Here is a 22,281-nt window from a genome sequence, read left to right as displayed (position 1 = left end):
AGTTAACTCTGTTTCTTCATCTTTTTGAGACAAGGCTTCATGATGCAGTTCAGGTTGGCTTTGAACTCACTATATAGTCCAGGCTGGCCTGGAATTCATGGTGGTCCTCCTGCCTCAGCCTCTCAAGTGCTGGGATTACAGGTATATGCCACCATACCTGGCTGGGTTTTGTTAACTTACTGACAATCAGGGGTTTGGAGAGCTATGAGACCTAGCAAGATTCAGGTGAGAAGCAACCAACATTTCTCAGGATGATATTATTACAATAATTATAGTAAAATACAGTACTTTTAATAACTTCAAGATTTACCACCAGAATTTGAGTTTGTGTCCTGTAAGTTTTATTAGAATGAAAATCTACTGAATTAAAAATTCTCGCCCATGGCTGGGGATTTAGCTCAGTAGTATAAGCACCTACCTTGCAAGCACACAGTTGGGAATTCCATACCCAGTACCAAAAAAAAAGTCTTGCCCAATTAAAAGAAACAAATCATAAACTCAAATAATGAGAGGCAGCAGGAAGCACTGCTTGCTCAATACAGCAGTGCACGTCTAAAGATGAGCTTTTCACTTTATTTTTGGTTCTGTAGATTGACCTCATGACCTTGCACTTTCCAGGCAGGCGCTTATGATGCCGCTGAGCTAAATCCCCAGCCCTTATTTTATAATTTTTTTTTTAACAGAGTGGGATACTGACAATGCACAAACCAGGTCTAATTTTAGATCAGTGACCACATGTCCTGCAATACCTTTGGATGAGTTCTCTCAGACAGGAACCCAGCTGTCCACTGTGCTACCTTGGCCACCTGCATTCTATTTCCAAGGTGACTCTATCTGATACACTGAGCAAGGGTGCCACTCCTCTCCCAAAGCCAGGATGTCACTGTTGTGTGCTGGTGACTCATTTGAAAGGTCCCCGAGGAAAGCAGGAGCAAAGGAAGAGAAGGTGGACTGGTCTCAGTTCCCCCTCAGGCCCCCTCTCTGGCTCTACACTGGACTGCGGCAGCAACACAGAAACACTTCATGAGTGCAGGCAGAACCAAAAGCCATTACAGAAGCGGAGAGGGAGAGAGGGGAAGACACAAACACAGAGAGACAGAGAAGATGGATGTGGGAAGGGAGGCATTAAACATGAAATCTGCGGCATTGCAATTACCAACCGGATAAAAGATTCCTTTTAAAATTATTGCTTTTAAGTTTTTCTTCTACAGCAAGTAGTCTTGCAGCTCAAGTAATGTAACTGCTACACGGTTTTATGCCATAAGCTCTTGGCTGGAGCTGAATGCATCTGGCTTTAGCAGGGAAAAGGCTAGCAGACACACCAGACAGATACCCCAAGACGTGCCCTGTCCAAACAGACCCCGGGCTCCTGAGGGGCCCCAGGAACCACCAGCACATTACCTATGAATCTCCTCCTAACAAGTACTGCTCTAAAATATAAGACTTTCTCTTTTTTGCAAGTAATACCATTTACTCTTCAGAACTTCAAACAAAATTTCCAGCAGAATCATTTAATATTGAATTAATAGATATTTTACCCAGAACAGTCTTGGCAATCCACTTTGACTTTATCTAATTTTCCTATAGGATATAATTATGACTCCTAAATACATTAAGATAATGCACTTCTCTGACTGTAGGGGAAGAAGTAGAAATGGCTTCTTAGCACATCTAAAGCTAAATATTACTTTTAAGAAGAAAATTCTGAGCAAGAAAGATAGGCAATTAATCACTTTCATTCTCAGCCATATGATTATTTTATGGTTGGTATGTAAAAATGCATATAGACCATATTTTAACACATCTGTGGACAGGATAATTTACACTTTTGGGTCCACATCATTTTACTCTTTTCCTAAAGAATAATATTTGCATAGCTAAGTTTCCAGTTAAAATTACAATATTATAAATGATAGCGCTTGCAGAAAAAGGCTTCCTGGTGTGCAGCTATTAGGATCTAATGATGTCTGGTGAAACCACTGACCATCACTCATAGATTCTGTACCTGGTGTTGCTGAAACAAAGGTGAGGACACTCCATGGCCGGCATGAGGGGCCCGGGCCATTAGGGAAAGCCTGTTACCCAAGAGGCTAACGAGAAGTGTGTTAGAAAACAAATAAAGAATGATGTTGCTAAGAAAACCAGAAGTACAGCAGGGAAAAGCCCAAAATACTGAAAAGTGTAAAAGACATTTTTGTGGCTTGTATCTAGATGTGCCTGCCCCAAAGCCTCAGGCACTGTAAGTGGACCCATGGGGAGGGGGCGGCATCGTGGGTGTGTCACTAGTACAGCAGAGGTCTGGCGTGACTGCTGAGTGACTATGTTAACTTGAGTTTAGTTAAGAGCAGCTTCACCTAATCAGCTCAGCAATGCCACACCCCTGCCAGATAGTATAGAGGGGAAATGGAGCAGAATGGCGTGGCTTCTGTTTCTTCAGAGGAGCTCCCGTCTTCACCTTTACTTTGGACACCATCTCCAGGGTTCGGTGCAGACTGAGTTCCGGTGCAGACCCTGACTTCCGGTGCAGACTCTGACTTCCGGCACAGATCCTTCAGCCTTTCAGCCTTCTATCGCAGACCCAGCAGCTCATCTGTTCTCACGTGGGACACTGCAGTGGGTTTCAAACCTTGGACTGAATCTTTCAGCCTCTGCATGCTTCCTCTTCTGACTCTGGGTGACCACTCCAAGGCAGTCTTATGAATTCCTATCATTTGTGTCTTGTGTTATATCCATTTGTCTGGTAAAACACTGACTGATACGTCTGGATATGGACAATGGGTTTACTGAAGAGAGAAGACCCCGTCTGGTGTGGGTGGCACCAACCAAGGGCTCGTAGCCTGGATGGAGTAAAAATGGGAAGAGGAAAATCTCAGCTGCGTGCTGCCTGCCCTGCCATGGACTGCTTTTTCTCTGCCATGCCACCATGCTTCATAGCCAGCCAACTCTGCACTAAAACCCTACCACTGTGAGCTAAAATGATTCCTCCCTCCTTTAACACGTGGGTGGTAGGTATTTTGTCCCAGCAACAAGAAAGTAAGACAGATAGGATGCAGAGAAATTCAGAAAAGTGGAAAAATGATAAAAAACATTTACCAAACATTTATATAGTGCTAGACACAAGACACAAAAATGAGTAAGATAGGCACTGCTATTCAAGAACTTGAAGTCTATTTAGAAGAAATACAGTTACATTTTATTATTAGTGATTAACAAACTCAGTAGACGCATTAGTCCTCAATTCCAACACTAACCGTTAGGATAGACCCAGATTTAAATAGTAGAGCTTACCAATTTTTTTTTTTTGAGATGCAGAGAGGGGCTCACTATATAATATAGTCCAGGCTAGCCTTGAACTGGCACGTGGCCCCAAGCTGGCCTTAATCTTGTGAGCCTCCTGCCTCAGCCACCCAGATTGCCAGGATTAAAATTGTGTGCTTCCACACCCACCGTCCTTCTTCATTTTTTCCTTGGTTACATTTTTCATGACACTTTCTTATACCATTAAAACTCTATAAATTCCTAACAACATATTTAATAAATTCAGAATCATGCTACAGTATGTGGCATGATTTATTCCAATACTAGATTATAACTGAGCTGCATACAAAAAGTTCTAAGTTAACATGTACTGTATACCTGGTCATGCAAACCAAGCATTACATCAGTAGCACTGTTTTGTTTTGTTTTGTTCTGCAATGTGGGGAGGGAACCCACGCTCTTTGCATTGGGTGAATGTCTATCATTTTGCTGCAGGTCAGCTCCCCACCAAAACAGTGCTCAGAATGGTGAGTTTGAGGTGCATTTTGGACCACTAGCCTGCATACAGACTTTACAGACTGTTAGATCCTCCAGTATAAAAGATACCAAAAATGCCTGAGGAAAATCTTAATTACATATTAACTTTAGCTATAACCTTTTTTTTTACCCCCCCCCCAGGTGCATGAATCCAAAACTTTAGCTATAAGTTAATTTTACATGTCCATCAAATGTAAGGTTCTCAAATCAAAAGCATTATATTCAAGTCCTGCCCTCTCCTTATGGATGCCAAGAAATCAAAACAGCCATGCTCACATAAATGCAAGAAAAACTTTGTTAAACACAGTATGTATATTACGCAAAATGGGTAGAGATGAGTTTATGGATCAAATACCTGAAGTTAATGAGTCATCACTGCTCATGGCTGCTCTGACTTCTACGGAACCAAATCCGTATCACTAAACTGATGAAGAGAGATATATTTGGACCTCAAGTACACTGCTATCCACTGGACATACATGTGTGTGTGGGGTAGATATGAAGAAAGAGAGGGAGAGAGAAGAGAGAAAGAGAAGGAGGGAGGAAGAAGAAGGGGAAGGGGAAGGAGGGGGGAGTCTAGAGAAAAATCCTTGTTAGGTTCAGTCTCCCTAGCTTTTTTCTCTGCTTTTGGTCTAATTAACTCTACAAAATTTATCTAAATGTAAGAGTGACTTCTACACCCTAGTCCTCATCACCTGAGATCTCAGGAGACAAGCATTTCATCCTATGGTCCCTGATGAGGTGTCAGCCTCAGAGACATCTACATTTTATTTTAGTAGAACTCAATGCCATCAAAATTGTGTGGGCTGCCTGCTTTTAAACTACTGATTTTCCAAACTCCTTTGACCACTACGGGAAAATGCACTTTTGACAAGACCTCTAGAATATTACTTAACAGAAACTTCCAAAAGTTTCCACAATGCAATGTGCAAGGCACACAGACCTCAACGTAGCTTGTGCTCTGCTTGTTCACACCAGCCTTCAAGTCCAGCAGCAATCGGCTGGCCTGAGCTCGGGGTGTTGCTCATCATCCCAGAGCCACCCTGAGGCAGCAAACAAACTGGGGTGCTAAGGAGACATCCTTAGAGTGGTCTGTGCGGGCCGTGCACTCCTCAGCCTTCCAGTCCCTCATCCAAGGGATGTGGCTAGGAACCTAAGTGCCAGGTCCACACTGAGGCCCGGGAATGAAGGGGACCAGAGACACAGTTGGTGCTGATGGTCTAACAGGGCCATCTTCATGCTACACTTTTTTTTTTTTTTTAATTGGTACCGGGGATCGAACTCGAGACTGCCTGCTTGCAGGGCAGGCGCTTATGCCACTGAGCTAAATCTCCAGCTCCTTCATGTCACACTTAAACTGACACAAGACACAGAATCCAGCGCTTGTGTTGTATTTAAAGTTACATCCCTGAACCCACATTTTCTGGTTTCCAAGGAGGCTGCATTTTAGGAGTATATTCTTAAGGCTGATAATGTTGATTTCTTGTGTGATGGTATAGCTTTGTAAAATTTTACCAATGATAGAAAATTGGCAAACTAAATGGGAATTAGTATTTCACACGACTGCTTGTGAACAACACAATTACCTCAATTAAAAACTGTATTTTGGGGCTGGGGATTTAGCTCAGTGGCATAAGCGCCTGCCTTGTAAGCAGGCAGTCCTGAGTTTGATCCCTGGTACCAATAAAAAGGAAAAAGACCAAAAAAACCCCCCAAAAACAAAGAAACAAAAAAACCTGTATTTTATTCCACTAAAGGAATACAAAAGCAATTTTTCAAGACTCTCATACATAGCAGTTGCCTCTAAGATCAGCTCACGGTAGCTTTATTTCTCTCATTTATGTCTGCTTGGTGCTAAGAGCAGTCGGCCCCGCTGTTGTCCGTCTGAACTGCAGCAGGAGCTTCCTGCCTCCAGCAGGAGCTTCCCAGCCCATCCTTTCTCAATCACGGATCTGATCATCATCCCGTAACATAAAATCCTCCAAAGATTTCCCAGGGACAAGGTCCAAGCTGTTTCTCAGGCACCATCAATGGCTCCTACTCGCACTTCCGCCTTTGATGCCTATGGCTGGCCCCAAACATGCGCCCCTCTCAGCCCACACCTGGCATAGCTGTTGCCCACTCCTGGAATGCCCTGTGCTGCGATCCTCCGGGCACAGTCCTGCTTGCCCTGTAGGGTACCTGCCATGTCTTCTCCAAGGCTTCTCCGCCTTCTCTCCCCTATTAGAGCAGGGATTTTGTTCCCTGCTCCGTGCCCCTGATGACCCTTGTCCTTGTGCAAAAATGAACTAGCAGGCGTGGGCCTCACAGCTTTGGGGACTTAGAAGCCCTGGTGCTGCTCTGACACCTGACACCCTCGGCACCCACACTCTGCCTGGCCCTACGCAGCACCCACAAATGTGCTCAGTGCCTGACTCCAGCAAGCTCCCGTGGCCCAGTGAGCCTAAGTCAGGAGGGCAACATGTGAATACAGCAGAAACCAGTGCACTACTGGGGGAAAAGGAAAGAACTGATTCCTTCCTAGCAGTTCAGAGGTGTGAAACAGTGCTGTCCGTCCCCACCAAATGGAGAAGTGATTCTCAAGGACTGATTATGGCCACCGCAAAGGGAAAGGAAGCTGAGGAAGTGTCACTTTGTGTGCTGGTGTGGTTGTCAGCAAATATCACAGCACAGCAGGGCAGACGAGCTACAGACAGGAAAGGCGAGCTACAGACAGGAAAGGCGAGCCGGATGGAGCCGTGCAGAGACCTGTCCACAGACACCAAGAGGAGGGAGGAGAGAGAGGGCAAGGGGAGGACAGCGGCCTCAGAAAGCTCTGCAGTACTGTGAGGAATCTTGGGCCAGCAGTACAGTCAGGAAGCGGCAAGGTGATATCACTGCGCATTTCCTTGGTCTGACGTTTTGCTGTGCACAGGTGTGTGCGCTGGGGTGTGTGTGGATCCTGCCTGTGCCTGGGTGGGGAGACCTCCCTGGGTGCTAGGCCCACTCAGGACATACAGTGACTTTAGCAGTGGCCTCTATCTCACCAACGCGACAGGAGAGCTCCGGATTAGAGAACAGTGGAGCCCAGCCAAGGTACACAGCTCCGAGAAAAACCGGTAAGTTGGTTAGGCCAAGGGCAAAGCAAACAGTGAGACATTTATTTCTGTCACCCTGTCGTATTGTGCTGATAGCCCTGAGAAAAATGAAGGTGAAAATCCACAAGAACAGAGAGAACTAAGCTGGGAGACACAGACCCGGGCAGTGCCAGGGGCTGTCTAGGAACAGAGAAGACCAAGATGGGCAAAGGCTGGCGCCCTAGGAGAACGCCCAAGCCCAGCCGAAGCAAGCGACTCTGTATCTCCAGAAATGGGAGAGTGTTAGTCAGTCACCCTCTGTGTGAATCTCACAGGAAGCCACTACAAGCAACACAGGACACAAACCCTGGCCTGCTGCATCTCAGGCAGAGGGCAGAGGGTGGAAGGCCCACGCAGCCGGGCATATGGGCACAGGGGAAGTAAACACTCATAAGCACACTGCACTACCTTCTTTAAAAGTGAAAATAATAATAATGATAACAAATATTACCTCTAAGGGTCAGAGGGATGAATGAAATTTCCCGGGTTTTACTTGACATGGCAGAGCTAGGATTTCCCCTGGCCTTTGAAGATGACATCTAAAATGTACTTCTTAGAGATCTCTTTTACAACTGGCAAAATTTTACAGAGAAGAAATGTTAACACTAACTTTACCCTAGATATCTGATTTTTTTTTTTTAACACAGGGTCTTGCTATGGAGTTTAGGCTGGCCTGAGCTTACTCTGTAGCCTAGGAGCCTAGGCTGCTGGTCTCAAACTTGCAAGGATCCTCCTGCCTCAGCCTCCAGTGCTGGGACTATAGGCATGCACCACTACATCTGGTTTAGATACCTGATTTTTAATCTGTGAGAATGAAAACATGTGGTATAGCACACGATAAACAAAGCTGCATATTCAATAAATCACATCAGGAAAACCAATTATGCCAATTCTATATGGAAGCTCTGTTTTCTAGGACAAAGTGCTTGCTCTCTGTGGGCTCCCTTTTGCTTCTCTTGATATATATATCAAGGTTTCTTTATAGTTTAGTCATCACTATATATTTTACAGTTCCTTCCATTTGCACAAGCAAGTTTTCAAAGCTGTAGAAGACTGCTTATGAAGCACTTTTTAAACCACCCTCAGGATCTAAGTGCTACTTAAGACCATGATGGAAGCGATAGCTTTGTACATGAGAAACAATTATAAAGAAGACTGGACTACAATGTAACAAATAAAAAGATAATGAATATAAAGAGCAAAGTACAACTAGGCATGGAAAATGATAGCTACCGATACAGAGAGACACCGCCACGTACCTGCCAGGTAGAGGGCAAACGATATAAATCTATGATAGCGAATAAGGAACTGAAGTTGTTCTTCTCTCTGAACGAATGTAGCAAAATAATCAGCAACAGTCTCTCCATAGAAGAAGTAGTTCACACACAGGAGAAAGTACCTAGGAGTGACAGACAGTTACCTTTTTTCACTTCTGAAGCCTTCGCCCCTCAAACTCAACAGATGTTCAATGACAGTTCCAAAGGACAACTCCAGTACACTGCACCGAACTATTTCTTGATTTTTAATTTCAACCCTATCAGTCAAAAGCAATCTACTCAGTGTAGTTCATGCCTTTAATTCATTCATTGCACACACACACACACACACACAATGAAACCAACCCCTCCCCGCTCGCTCCCAGCTGTAAGGAGTTTTCACACAGAGCTCTCCAGACATCACCCCAGCCCACCTTGCCACCACCCCACAGGCATGGGGTCCCCACTGGCCCTTTGCTCTGACTGCCCACAGGTGAGCAGTGTACCCTGGAGGACACCGGAGGATGGGACTGAGCAGCAGGTCAAACCCTCCAGGAGCCACCTTGTAAAATGCCCTAAGCCGCCTGTCCCCTGCCTGCCCGTTCTGGAAGGGTGAGGGGTGTGGTTCTCCCTCGGGGCGAGGTGACCCCACAGACTCTGGTGATAGAGCACAGAGGATGGGTCAGGAAAAGTCTGCCAGAGAGATCCCAAGGGTGAGGGCTGTGGCTGGACCAGCGGACAGGGGAAATTTAACACTTTAATTTAACAATTTAACACTTTAAATTACTTGTTCTCATGTCAACTGAGGGGAAATAAAGCAAAAGATTATAAGTAAACTTCTGATAAATTATGATCATGAAGTATATAAAATGTGTTTGATACAACACTGACATTTTTTAAAGAAAGAATGTTTAGATATCTTTACAAAGACTGAAGAGAGATTAAAAAGTCACATTAGAGAGTACTAAAGGTGATTTTCTTCTTTTAAAATTTCTATTCTTTTATCATTCACCAAAATCGATCTATAATGGAAGCTGAACGGCTATCGGCCAACCAGGCTGCACCTTTTACAAACTGTAGAAACGAAGCCCGTTCCCAGCTGAAATGGTCCCACACTCACTCACCAGCTGAGCGTTCTGAACCACGGAAGCTCGTAAGAATGGTAGACTCTGTAACCTATCGTGATGATTTCGTGGAAGCACTTCACTTGGATGCCCAGAACCTGAAACAATAAGACATTAACACCTATTTCTTTATGTTTACACTGGTGTGAAATCATTTAAAAGCAACTTATCACATGTATTTTACAGTCTAATTTTTAATTATTCTAAAATAGCAAAAACGCAGTACTCACTGTCTCTAACATCAAGTGATACTCTAGAGGGGCAAAAAAAACTTCATTCAAAAAGCCCTGGAGGGGGGGCTTTGCAGGTGGGGAGGCAGCACTGGAGCTAAAAGTTCAAGGATCTGGGCTGCTTGGTCACTTTACTATGCCTTACCCATCACTCCTGAGTCTTAGGCTTTTGGTCTAGTTTTTTTATTTTGTCTCGAGTTACCTGAGAAAGTGATGACCCATGAAAGGTTTCCTGTATGTACAGCTACCTTCAGCTGTATACGCTACAGACTCACAAAGGACACACACACCATCAGACAGACAGGTAGAACAGCTCTACCCAGTCAGGAAGGGAAGGAATGGTCTTTTCTTTCCCACAGCGGAGCCAACAGTAGCTCTGACCAAGCTGAGCAGTGCAACCACAGGAATACGCTGCCTTCCCACCTGCCACCTCCCCCAGGCCAGGCCAGGGAGCTTACACACCTCTGTTTGCGCAGGGTGCCTTTACAGTCCTTCAACCTGCCGCATCGACTGATCGGGTGGAAGCCCCTCCACAGTGAGTATCTCACTAGGTGTTGGCTCCAGTCAGTTCCAAGACCAAAAGCACACGTGAGGAGTGAAACCCTTCGTGCCATCAGCTCTTAGAATCTGAGGGGATGCAGGGGACCCCTTTACTCCAGAGAACACGCCAAGGGCTCTCAATTGCATTGCCCTTGGGCTAAGAATAGTCTTCTTTTCTTTCATCATTTTAAAGAGTTTTTAAAACAAAAAGAAAAAATCATGTGGCGGAACCATAGTCCAAGAGAAGTATTACTATCTAACCCTTTACAGAAAAAGCTTAGAAATTTCAGTCTGAGGACATGCTTCACAGTTTCAGGGTTTCCACAAATCATCTTTCCGAAACTTACCATTCATGATATTCTTACTCTTCCCCATTATACTGACCATGGGTCCCACCATGTACTTAACAAGTGAATGTGTTCCCTCAGCCATGTGATAAATATCACACTCAGTTTCTGTAAAGAGTCTGTAGTATAAAGTCCTAAGTATGTCATAAGCCAAGAGGATATTTCAGTGTTGCTCTTCAAATAACCTTTGTGTGTAATGTCAAAATTCATTTTTAAAAATCAGGAGGACAGTGCTCTGTGTTCAGATAAAATGTCAATGCTATAGTATTTATAGACCAGAAGAGACCCTGAAACACCAAGTACACTGAGACGATGCCCGGGTGCAATACTGGCTTCAGCACAGCCAACGGCACCACACCTGAGTCTCACAGAGGCAGGGAAGAAGGCGCTTCTCACAGCATGTATATTTATATGATTACCAATTATAACTTGCAAGGAAAATTAGCATAAAACTCCTGGGAAAACCGAAAATTGGGACCTCAAAGCACTAGAGTTAAAACCCTAACATATGTGCATTATCCAGGGCAAGGTGATCGCACATCGAGGGTCACCTGTGCGTGATACTGAGAACGTGTACTCTGCAGAACTCAGCAGCGTCTCCAGGGCCTAACAGCAGTCACCCCTCTACCTCCGACTCCGCTGGGCCCTGAGGACCCGCAGAGATGCACAGGGCATTGTGTCTCCAAGGAGGATGCTCACAGCGGAACAGCCAACCGCTGATGCCTGGATGCACACTGTGGCCAGGATGGGATGGCCGTGCTGGGCCCTGGGGGTGAGTGTGTGCAGGTTGTGACGCAACACAGCAAGTGAGAGGTAGTGTGGGGTTGCCAGGACAACTGCTGCCCCAACAACAGGTGGGGTGGGGACAGCACTGGGCCTGGGTGTGGAAGGGAGGGCGTGAGAACAGGCCAGTGACGTGATACAGGCCCACTGAGTATGAACTGAGTGAGCAGCAGACCAGGACTGGACAGGCTGGAAGACAAAGTCCAAGGCACGACCACAGTGTGAGGGAGCGTGTCCATTACAGGGCGAGACACATGGCAGGGATCCCCCCAGAGCCCTCTGCCGTGCTTCCCATGCTCCTCTCTCCCAGGGCTACTTCCTGAAACACTTTGACATCCTCTTCTGTGAGTGCCCTGAGGATGAGCAAGAACGCAGTGACCACTGTGGCCCAGACCAGTCAGGGGAAAAAGAGACGCCCAGAAACGTCAGGCTTCTCCTAGCCACCTTACACACGGCAGCTGGCACCACTGCTTCTGCTCTTCCCAAGTCAAAATGAGCATGAAAATGAACCACTTTGAATCAGTTCAGGCCCCTGAGGTGGCCACAGTGGTGCAACCAGAGACACGCGAGGTCCTTCCCCAGTTAGCGCCAGCACCCTGTATTTAAGCTGCCGAAGAGGTGGGTCCTGGTGTGGCTGGGTGATGGGGACTGAAGGAAACAGAGAATCCCACCAAGAAAGGCTGAAGAGAGCACGCAGATGCAGGCGGGTGGCCGGGTGGGAGGCACATGGACACTGGGGCATTCTGAGTACAAACTGCAGTGATCCTGGAGTAGCCAAACACAAGTATCAGGTTTTACTTTGGGAATCTTTCTACAAAACTAATCTTGTAAGGATGCAGGGATGTAGCTCAGTGTAAAGACCCTAGGTTCAACCTCCAGTACCAAAGACTGTAAACATTTTTAAAATTCTTTTTCTTTTTTTTTTTTTTTTATTGGTACCAGGGATCAAACTCACGACCATGTGCTTGCAAAGCAGGTGCTTATGCCGCTAAGCTAAATCGCTAGCCCCTAAATTAGTTATTTGCAAAAATAATATACAGTACTTGTTCAATTCTCACAATGGAAAAAAAAATCCAGACTGATTGAAAATAAATAATATCTACTTAATTTTATGGTAGTTTCCAAAAAGACTGGGAGAACTACTTACAGTATCTTCTATTTATTTTATTCCTTTATTTTGTCATTTTGAGACAGGCTCTTGCTGTGTGATTCAGGCTGGCCTTGGGCTCACTTTGTAGCCCATGTTGGTCTCGAATTTGCAATGATCCTCCTGCCTCAGCTTCCTGAGTGCTGGGATTACAGGAGTGTCACCACGCCTGGCTTGCAGTCTCTTTTATAAACTCACATCTGCTTTTAAATCCAAATGTGTTTGAATAGCTACATCACCCAGTGTAATTCTAAATTGGGAATGCATCAACTGAGGAACTGTCACCAAGTAAGTACAACGCTCTTCTTAAAGAGTCCCTCTGAGAGGAGCTGTCACTTTCTACGAGGATGCTTTTCACGACACTCTCATGAATTAGTCATTACCGAGAGCTGACATGATACAGCAGCTGCAAGCTTGGGGTAGTATGTTCTTCTCAAAATGTAAATGATCAATCATTGATATGAATAGGAAAAAGGACTTTAAAACAGTATGCGTTGAGTACCAAATTCCACATGTTATTCCTACTCCCTTAGCATACATATCATAGAAAATAGTATGTGTATGCATATATTATGTGCAATAAACTTAAATAATCGGTAACAGTTCAAGTATTATATAGACCTTTAACATTCTTATTTTCTTCTCTGACTGAACTCACCAACTGAAGTAAATACCTTACCATGAAAGTATATTTTTCACAGTACAAAAAGATTTTAAAAAGCCAAGTGTACTACGGAGTTTCAGGGCTGTCTTTTAAAGTATTAAAATTTAAATGTGCCTGAGTATTCTCTGAGCTGTTTTGAATTTTGTCACAAGAGATGCTAAATCAGTCTCCAGCCATGCAGCCCTGCCCCAGACACCACACTGTGGGTACAGCAGTGAGACCACCAGGCCACCCATGTCACAGCGCCCCGGCCCTGGTGCTATGTGTATGTTGCTCAGGTCACAATCTTGCCCCGTGGGGAGTGACTCTGATGATCTCTAAGGTTTGCAGTGCTCCTCAGTGCTTTCCACTAAGTAAAAACCAAACTTCCCCATGGTTGTTTTGAGGTCTGGCAGAATCTGGCCCTCATCTGTCCCTCCAGGCTGAAAGCCTGGGCTCCTCTCCCAGAGGGCCTGGCTGCTGGGTTCTTGTCTGCGGTGACCCTTGCCCCCTTGCCCCGGAAGGCTCTGGCCTCTGCAACATGGCCTAGTGCCTTCTTCTCTGGGCAGCTGACGGTCACTCAGTCCACCAGGAAGGGCTCTGCGTGCAGCTCCTGAAGTGCCCGCGGCCCCAGGCCCGGCAGCTGCAGGGATGGAGAGGTGAGTGCTGCGGCCACTCCAAAGTAAAAAGGGCTCTGAGGCACCTGCAGGTATCCTGAAGCAGTGAGCTCTGTGTCAGGTCTGCTTTTGCTGCACAACTAATTGCTCATAAAATAACAAGGAGAGCTTGTCATGATGAGGGTGATGAGGGAAGGACTCATTTCTCAGGTGGGAAACACAGCCCGAGAACAAGCAGGCGGGTAGGTGCGAGGCAAAACCACGGAAAGGCCAGCCCGGCTGGGCCAGGGTGCAGGGCGCCGCTGTGGCAGGGTAGAGCTGGGGAAGCAGATGTTTGGCCGTGTTCCCAGCTCAGTGTTGGGTAGTAATAATACCAACAAAGCATTATGTTCAGCTCTCATCACTGTGCGGGGTGGGGGGTGGGGGTGGGGCTTGGCACACGCCCCCCCACGCATGCCATGATTCCTGCTGCCCCTGCTGGGCTTGGAGGTGCGGCATGCTTAAAGGAGCTGAATCTGCTGTCACCCACTGCCTGGCTCCATCACTGTGGCCCTTGCAGGTGTATCCCCTGGTCAGCAGAGACCTTGCTTCCCCAGGCTTCTCCCCACCTCTACCCCCATCACCCTCCCCCTGCAGCTAAGGTGCTCCCGGACCTACGCTTTCCTCTCAGATGTCACTGCACTTTCTGTGTCTCTCCAACTCCCTACCAATAGCAAGCTCCACGGGGGCACGGACAGGCCACTTCACTAGGCTCCCTCTGCTAATCCCAGGGTGGGGCCCAGCATACCATGCAGCTGGCATCTTGCAGACACCTGTTAACCGACTTGCTGGGTTTTCTGTAATGACAAGATCCCAGACGCCCTGAGTGGCTTCTCTACACTCTTTCCTCAACCCCGCCACCTTCCAGGAACCACAGCCTCTCACAGTCTCTGGTGCTGCCCAGGGGCCGGCCCTGGCACGCCTTCTGCCTTGGCCTCTGAGCTCAGCATGTGCATCACTTTCAGAAGCCGGTCCTCGCCCTCCTTTAGATTTTCTCCTGGGATCTCCCAACGTGCTGTGTCACGGGGCTTTCTCTCCTTCTACTTCCCTGCTTATCTGTCTGTCACTTGCTGTGTTCTTTCCAAGTCAGGGATCTGGTTACAGTCACATATGTGGTAAAGCTGGGCATGTGTTTCTGTCACACCTGATGTTTAGCATGTGACATGCAGATGTGTGTTTATCACGTGCACTTGCTCCCTGTGGAAGGGACACTGCATGGATGAGTCCATGTCATGACCTTTTCAATGACACGCTCCCGTTTTTTGAGTCATGTAAATGCTGAGACATCAAACGGAGGGCAGGGCGGAAAACGAGCCACTCACCAGCAGCATCAGCATGAAGGACCCCATGTAGATGGTCAGGAAGAACAGAGAGATCATGGTCAGCGTGAGGATCCCCCGGATCCACCAGTTTTTCCACCTGCAATGAAGACATTCTCAAGGTTAGGATTTCACGGACTTGGAAAGCTCTCCGTGGGGTTACAGTAGTGAGTCGCCAGGCTGAGGAAATTGGGAGCAGCTGCCCTCACATCACCAATACCAACACAGAAACAAGCATCAGTACAGCTGCTCACTGAGAGCAAAACTAACCTGCTATGGGAGGTGAGGAAAATAAGCAGTTTGTGGTACCCAGGGACAGGGCTCCGTGCTGAGTGTGCAGGCGAGGGGGCCCTGCAGACGGGAGCTGTACACCCCAATGGGGGCACAGGCCCAGACAAATGCTCCAGGGAAGAGACTGCCCTCTTTCCTCAGTGCTTCAAGACACGAGAGGGAGACAGTGAGGATTGAGAAGATGCTACAGGCAGCAGAGCCTGCCTCTGAGAAAAAACTATAAAAGAAAAGCATAGCATGGAGGCACAGGGATGGCTGTGAGTGCCGTAGCAGTGCCCGTGTGTGCAGGAGGTCACTGGCTAGGCCAGCAAAGTGCATCTCCTCTGTCAGTGCACGCTGCCTGTGCATTTTATTTTTTTTTATTTTTCTTTTTTTTTGTCTTTTTTGAGACTGGGTTTCGCTATGTAGTCCAGGCTGGCCTTGAGCTCACTTTTATAGCCCAGGCTGGTTTGGAACTCGCAACGATCCTCCCACCTCAGCCTCCCAAGTGCTGGGATTATAGGCATGAGCCACCACACCTGGCTCTTTCCTGTGCACTTTCATTAGGGCCAGAGCCTCGAGGAGAAAGAAAAGCACATTCCTGTCCTGGCCCTTTCTCTGTTCCAGGCACAGCCTCCCTCCTGCATCATCCTCTCCTCACATCCCCTATCAAGAGCCCTGTCCTAAGTGACCACAGCACAGTACATGTTGGCAGCCACTGTATGACTCAACCAAGACAATTCTAGTTCTTGGGTAACGACCTCTACAGTCATCTAGGGGTTTTTAAGCCAGACAGGGAGGCACGTGGATCTCCTGAGCCCAGGAGTTCAAGGTCAGTCTGGGCAACACCAGCAAACCCAGTGCTGAGGCAGGGAATTTAGCTCAGTGGCACAGCACGTGCCTGGGAAGCGTGAGGTCCTGAGTTTGATTTCCGACACCATTAAACAGAACAAAGCAAAACAAAACAAAACACAACACAACACAGGCCTCCCCCTTTCCCAAAAAAGAACAAAGAGAAAACCTTTTTTTCCAATTAGATTTAATGGTACATTTTAGGTACAATGATCACATTCATCACAGAGAATCTGTAATTCTATATGACAGAACTTGATGCTTTTTTTCCCATTCCCCTGCCTTCCCTTCCATCCCTTTCCCCATTTACAAAGTTTTATTTCTATTTTAAGAAAAAAAAATTTATGAATGCAGCTATATACTGATGATTTCTGATCTTAAGATTATTATTAGGCCAAGGGTTTAGCTTAGTGGCACAAATGCCTGCCTGGCAAGCACAAGGTCGTGAGTTCGATCCCTGGTACCAAAAAAAAAAAAAACAACCTCCCCTAAAATGCTGAAGGAGCTGTGAGGAAAAAGGAACCCTTCTCCACGGTTGGTGGGCGTGCAGACTGGGGCAACCACTGTGAAATCAGTGTGGAGATTCCTCAAAAAACTAGGATTAGAGGCCCCATTTGATCCAGCTATTCCTCTTTAGGGTTATCTTTCCAGAAGAATTAAAAACATCAGATCACAGAAATATATGTGCACCCTTTCCAGCAGCACAGTTTGTAAGAATGAAGTCTTGGAAACAACTCAAATGCCTATCAACCAAAGAATGGACAAAAAGATGTGGTATTTTTATACAACAGGGTACCATGCAGTCATAAAGAAGGATACACTTGAGGCTTTTACAGGAAAATGAATGCAACCAGAGACCATACTCATAAGTGAAATAAATCAAAATCACACACATAAACATTGTATTGTCTCCCTGGTGTGATAAACTGGAAGAAGGAATAAGGTTCAAAATGTGCAACAGACATTGTGAAATGAGAAGAAATTTTTCGAAAGGTAAAAAGAACTAGGATGGAACCAAGAGGGAAGGAAGAAATAGAAAAGAAAGCAAAATACAAGACAGGTATACTGACAGTTTCTCTTAGTTCACTGAAAAGTTTATGCTAATATGGTTTAGAGAATTTTTTATGCCCAAATCTTGTACTCTGAGTAACTACTCTAAAGATAACAGTACTCAATATATTTTCTATTGTTATTCTATTACGCTAAGAAATATAGTTCTATTTTTTTCTATAAAATAAAGGCACTGAGCTCCAGCAGGGGGACGCAGCCAGATCCACTCTGCTTGTTGGCTGCCGCCATCAGAAGGCTTGCTTCCCACGAGCAGCCAGAGAGGGCAGGGAGACACACCCAGTAAGCCCCATGCACCTACCAGCCTCCAACGGAGACCCTGCTTCCTGTGGGCAGTCCGCATCCACAGAGAGAATCAGACAAACACACCCCTGTGTGTCTGCCATCGAGAGAGTCCTGGTGTAGACACACAGGCTGAGAGAAGCAGCCCTACCATCATGCACCCCTGGCCATTGGGGGAGCCCCAGTGTAGCTGCACAGGTCTGGAGAAGCCCGCCCTCATGCCCTCCCTCTGCGCTGGGAACCTGAGTTCAGAGAAACCCAGGTGCCTGTCTTATTCCCCTAATCCCTGGAGGGGTAGCCAATGTGAGACGGGCCTGGGACCCCACAACCAGCTTGGGGGGAACCCAAGAGAATGTCAAGATGAAGGAGCAAAAGGCAATCTCAGACCTCCAGCCCACAGAGAACAAGTCGGGAGACAAGACATGGAAGAAAATGGAAGTCACACACCTGAAATCTGAGAGGACAGCAACTGAAGTAAGGAAACAACTTCATGAGACTGTAAAAGTAATCAGGTCAGTAATAATGACTTGAGTAAAAGAAGAAATCACAAACATAATGAAAGAATTGCTCAGCATATCTAAAGAAGACATAGATTTTAAAAAGAGCATAGAAAAATGATGGAAACCTTGAATGAACCATATAAGAAGCAATTACAATGCATGAAACAGATTCAAAGAGAAATCCAAGAAATTAAAAAACCAAAAGCTGGCAAAACTGCTTGAAAGAGACTGAAGATAGACTTGAAGACAGGGTTACAACTAGCGATCGTAAAAGGAAAGATCTCTTAAAAAACAAGAAACTAAGAAATAACAATTCAAGGGCTACAAAATGACACAAAGAAAAATAATTTAAGAGTGACAGATACAAGTGAAAAGGCAGGGTTCACACAAATGAAATAAAAAGGCTATTTACAGAAGTAATAACAGAAAATTTCCCAAACATAGGGAAAGGGTCTGGCATGCAGATACATGAGGCATATAGAACTCCAACTAGCCATAACCAAACTAAATTACACCCAGACATATAATAATCATGATCCCAGAAATTCAATACAAGAACAAAATATTAAAAGCTGTTAGAGAATGAAACAGTACTTATAAAGGAAAGCCAATCAGAATCATGGCAGACTTGTCAACACAAACCATCAAGTCAAAAAGAGTTAAGAGTGAAGTGTTTCAGATCCTGAAAGAAAACAACTTCCAACCAAGATTGATGTACACTGCAAAACTATCTTTTAAAATTGATGGAAAAACAAGATAGTTCCATGATAAAGAACAACTGAAGGAATTCATGACCACCAAACCAACCCTTCAAAGAGTGCTAACGGATATTCTAGAAAGATAAAAATGACCATGGTTCCAGGAACAACAGCAGAAGAGGATCGCCAACCAAGATGGGGTGAACAGCAGGAAGACAGCATGACAGAGATAAACCAGGGTATGCCATTGGAACCATAAATGTAGATGGCCCCTATTCACCAATAAAAAAAAAAAAAAACCCAGGGAGAGTAGATGAAGAAACAAGATCCATCAATATACTGTATACAAAAATATACTTAACTGGAAAGGAAATTTATAGATTGACAAAGGAGAGAAAACAATCGTTCCATATGACAGGAGGCTAGGAAAAAAAAAAAAAAAGCAAGAGTAACCTGCCTGTGAACCGCAAAATGGGTAAGAAAGATATGGTATTTTCCTACCTGGAAAGCTACACAGCTATGAAGTAGGATATCTCGAGGCTCTTGTAGGTAAATGGATGTAACTGGATACCATGTTCATGGGCGAAATGGTTTGAACTCACATAGGTGAACCCTAGCCTAAAAGCCAGAGTTAGTGGAATTCAAAAAGCACAGTAGATACGAAAGAGATAGAGGAGGAAACCCCGAGGAGGGGAAGGTGGTAACCACTGTTAATTTCCTATTGTCTTGCCTTGAACGTTTGTATGGTTTTCATAATTTTGTTAGGTTTGGTTTTGCTCTGTTTTGCTTTGTTAGATTTTACAGAGTCTGATATGGGCAGCTATTTTGAACACAGTTGGATGTATAATGTTAACTACTGCTGGTTTCCTATTATTTTGAAGTCCTATAATGCTTTTCTTCTTTGTTTAATTGGTTTTATTGTTTTATTTTGTTTGATTTTATTATGTGTGAAGGTATGAACAAGAAAATGAGAAATTATAGTAACCATTGTTCATTTCCTGTTATCCTGTTTCAAAGTCATGTTTCATTCTTTTGTTTAGATGAGTCAAACTATTTTGTTTGATTTTATTGTGTATGAAGGTGTGGACAGCTATTTTGAAGAAAACAAAGAGACATTACGGTAGCCTCTGTTGATTTTCTGTTGTCTTGTTTTGAAGTCCTGTGCTACTTTCATTGTTCTGTTCTGATCTGCTTTGTTCTGTTTTGTTTTATTCTCTTTAAAAAATAAAATTAAGGTATCATACCATAGTGAAAAAAAAATAAATGTAGCTACTTACTACATAAAAATGTCACAAAAATGTTTTATTCTACTTAAAATTTAAAGTGCATACATGTGCTTCACGTCCTCCTTCTGTATTGTAACAGAAGTAGCAGCTGCCGTTATCCGTTCATGAGGCAGTGGTCATATTCCTTGCTTTGAATCACGTCCTAGGTGGCACACATACCGATCCACACAGCCTTTTTATCATGTCACTTCTGTACTCAAAGATCTAAAATGACAACAATGTACGTTCATGCTCTTTCTAGCTCCCAAGGCTCTTCAAAGGCACCCAGATCTACTTCCCTCTCTACTTACCTATACAGATTTGTGCCTTTTTTATGTGACCATAAATGTCATGTTTACAGCACAAAAAATGGGTACAGAATGAAGTCTGCTACACTTGAGGGTCCATTCAGTTTTACAGACAGACCTGTTTGTGGATTAATGAATGGATTAGGAAACTGGGCTAAGTCTCCAAGCTGGTCAAAGTAAATAAAGGACTTTAAGCCAGCCACAGATAATACTCCTGTCCTGTCTGCACAAAGCCCAGATGCATATCAGCTCTTCCTTAGGACTGTTGGGAACACAACCAGCGAGACCCTCTTCCAGAGAACGAAAATGCCAGAAACTAGTACCAGACAGGTATGACCAACATCCAGCAGGCCTAACTTGGAGCACTAGGGAATGGGGACTTCAAACTGGAGAGCCACCCTCTTCACAGCACTTTTCAAAGTTCCACGACAGCCAAACACTGAGCCGATGAAGAACGCACCTATCTGGGTGTCTTTCCCTTCCCTGAAAACGGCTGCCTCCCATCAAGAGCAAAGACTCTGTCCCCCTACTATTAAATGGCTCCCCTCTAAGTTTCCCAAGAATGCTGAGCACACAGAGGATGAGTATATATCTGGCATAGTGGTTACGCCCATGCACACTGTGTCCTAAACTGGTCTCTGTTGCTGAACACAGGAAGAAGAGAGGTTCACTTCTCCTGGGCTGGAGGCTGGGTCCTACACCCAGGGTGGCCCCTGGTCAGCCTCTGCTCCAGCTCACAGGGAAGCAAAAAGGTGGTGAGTGAGCATGAGGCCAAGTTCATTCTGCAACAAACTCTCCAGTGTCACCTGGATTGGCCCATGGCGATGACATCCTGCTACTCACGAGGGGGCTCTTGTTCTATCAGGCCTCACCCCTCAGCCCTGTCTTGGGGGCACTGGGGAACACAACACACAGCCGGAGACCATCTTTAGGACAGGAGCACCAGATTCACACCGCTGTGTGGGGAGAGCTGACCACTGCGGCCCAGGCCTGAGGAGGGGGTGGGCGCTATTCCGGGCCCACAGCTCTTGGTTTCCTTTGCCATGTGCTCTGGTGGTTACATCAGGGGAGCCCTGATCTGACAGCAGCTCATCCTGCTGCTGCACCACCTGCAGCTGGTTTTAGATAAAGGAAAGCGTTCCAATGCAGAGCCCTGGGCTCTTACCTGCTAGGAATTAAATTTGAGGAGCTCATGATCAAGCAGCAGTACCCTTAAACATGATCCGGGGATCAATTCTGAGGTACAGCCTGTGTTTGGCAGGCATGAGGCCCTGGGTTCAGTCCCCAGCACCACACAGACACACACAGACACACACACAGACACACACACACACACTAATCCTCTTACACACTTACTGTTGAAACTGCTACGTGGTACAAAATGTCTTGCTGTTACTACAGCTAGGAAGCTGTTTTTATTTTAAAAGTTAGTGAAAAGATTTTTAGAAATTGCTTTCCTAGAGGCACAGGCAGCATGATCACCAGGAAGTGGGGAGGTGCACGGCAGTGCACCTAAGGGTGCAGAGAGATCCCAGGAAGTTGGGTCAGGATGTTGGGGCCATGACTGACAGCAGGGGTCTGGAGCTCTGGAGTGGGCAAGGGTGGGCGGGTTCTCTGGGAGGAAGAAGGCAACGTGGTGTCCAGTGCACTGGAAAGGCCACCATGGATGTTCTGGGCGCCCTCAGCCTAGTCACCAGGGATGTCCTGGGCCACATCTCTCTGTGCTGTGAGAGGCTGCTCTGTGACATGCAACAGAGTCCCTGTTCTCCACGTCCTACCTGCCAGCAGCAGTGCCACTACTGTGACACCGACAGTTTCCCTCAGCACTGAGCATTGGCTGGAGCCCACCCTGCCCAAGCCAGCCAACCCCCAGGAGGAGCAGAGCCACCCCTGACTGGGCCAGGGGTCTTTGAGGGGGACACAGTCGAGCCTGCCTAGGTCAAGGAGCCACAGGAATGCAGCCCTTCCCCCGCTCACCCCCAGTGCACAGCACATGTGCACTTGGGCCCTAAATAGCCAGCCTGGATGAGTGCCCACGTTGAAAAGACATCCCTTCTCAAAATGTGATCCTCAGGGAATAAC

At 45.9% G+C, this 22,281-nt stretch overlaps 1 protein-coding gene across 3 annotated transcripts in view; it reads right to left on the bottom strand.

Moving 5' to 3' along the window:
* Positions 1 to 22,281, bottom strand: part of Cds1 (CDP-diacylglycerol synthase 1) — a 63,581-nt gene that overhangs the window by 18,559 nt on the left and 22,741 nt on the right. For all 3 annotated transcript variants that reach the window (XM_063249358.1, XM_063249356.1, XM_063249357.1), the window contains 3 exons: positions 14,960 to 15,056; positions 9,292 to 9,389; positions 8,171 to 8,310 (listed from right to left, as the gene is read on the bottom strand). In XM_063249358.1, the coding sequence (XP_063105428.1) occupies positions 8,171 to 8,310; positions 9,292 to 9,389; positions 14,960 to 15,056 (335 nt within the window). The remainder of the gene's footprint in view (positions 1 to 8,170; positions 8,311 to 9,291; positions 9,390 to 14,959; positions 15,057 to 22,281) is intronic.

This window comes from Cavia porcellus, unplaced genomic scaffold, assembly GCF_034190915.1.
Source record: "Cavia porcellus strain 051 isolate PalLab524CR breed Dunkin Hartley unplaced genomic scaffold, mCavPor4.1 scaffold_5, whole genome shotgun sequence".
NCBI classification, from domain to species: domain Eukaryota; kingdom Metazoa; phylum Chordata; class Mammalia; order Rodentia; family Caviidae; genus Cavia; species Cavia porcellus.
Note: the sequence above shows the minus strand (reverse complement) of the source record. Positions and strands in the feature narration are given on the sequence as shown.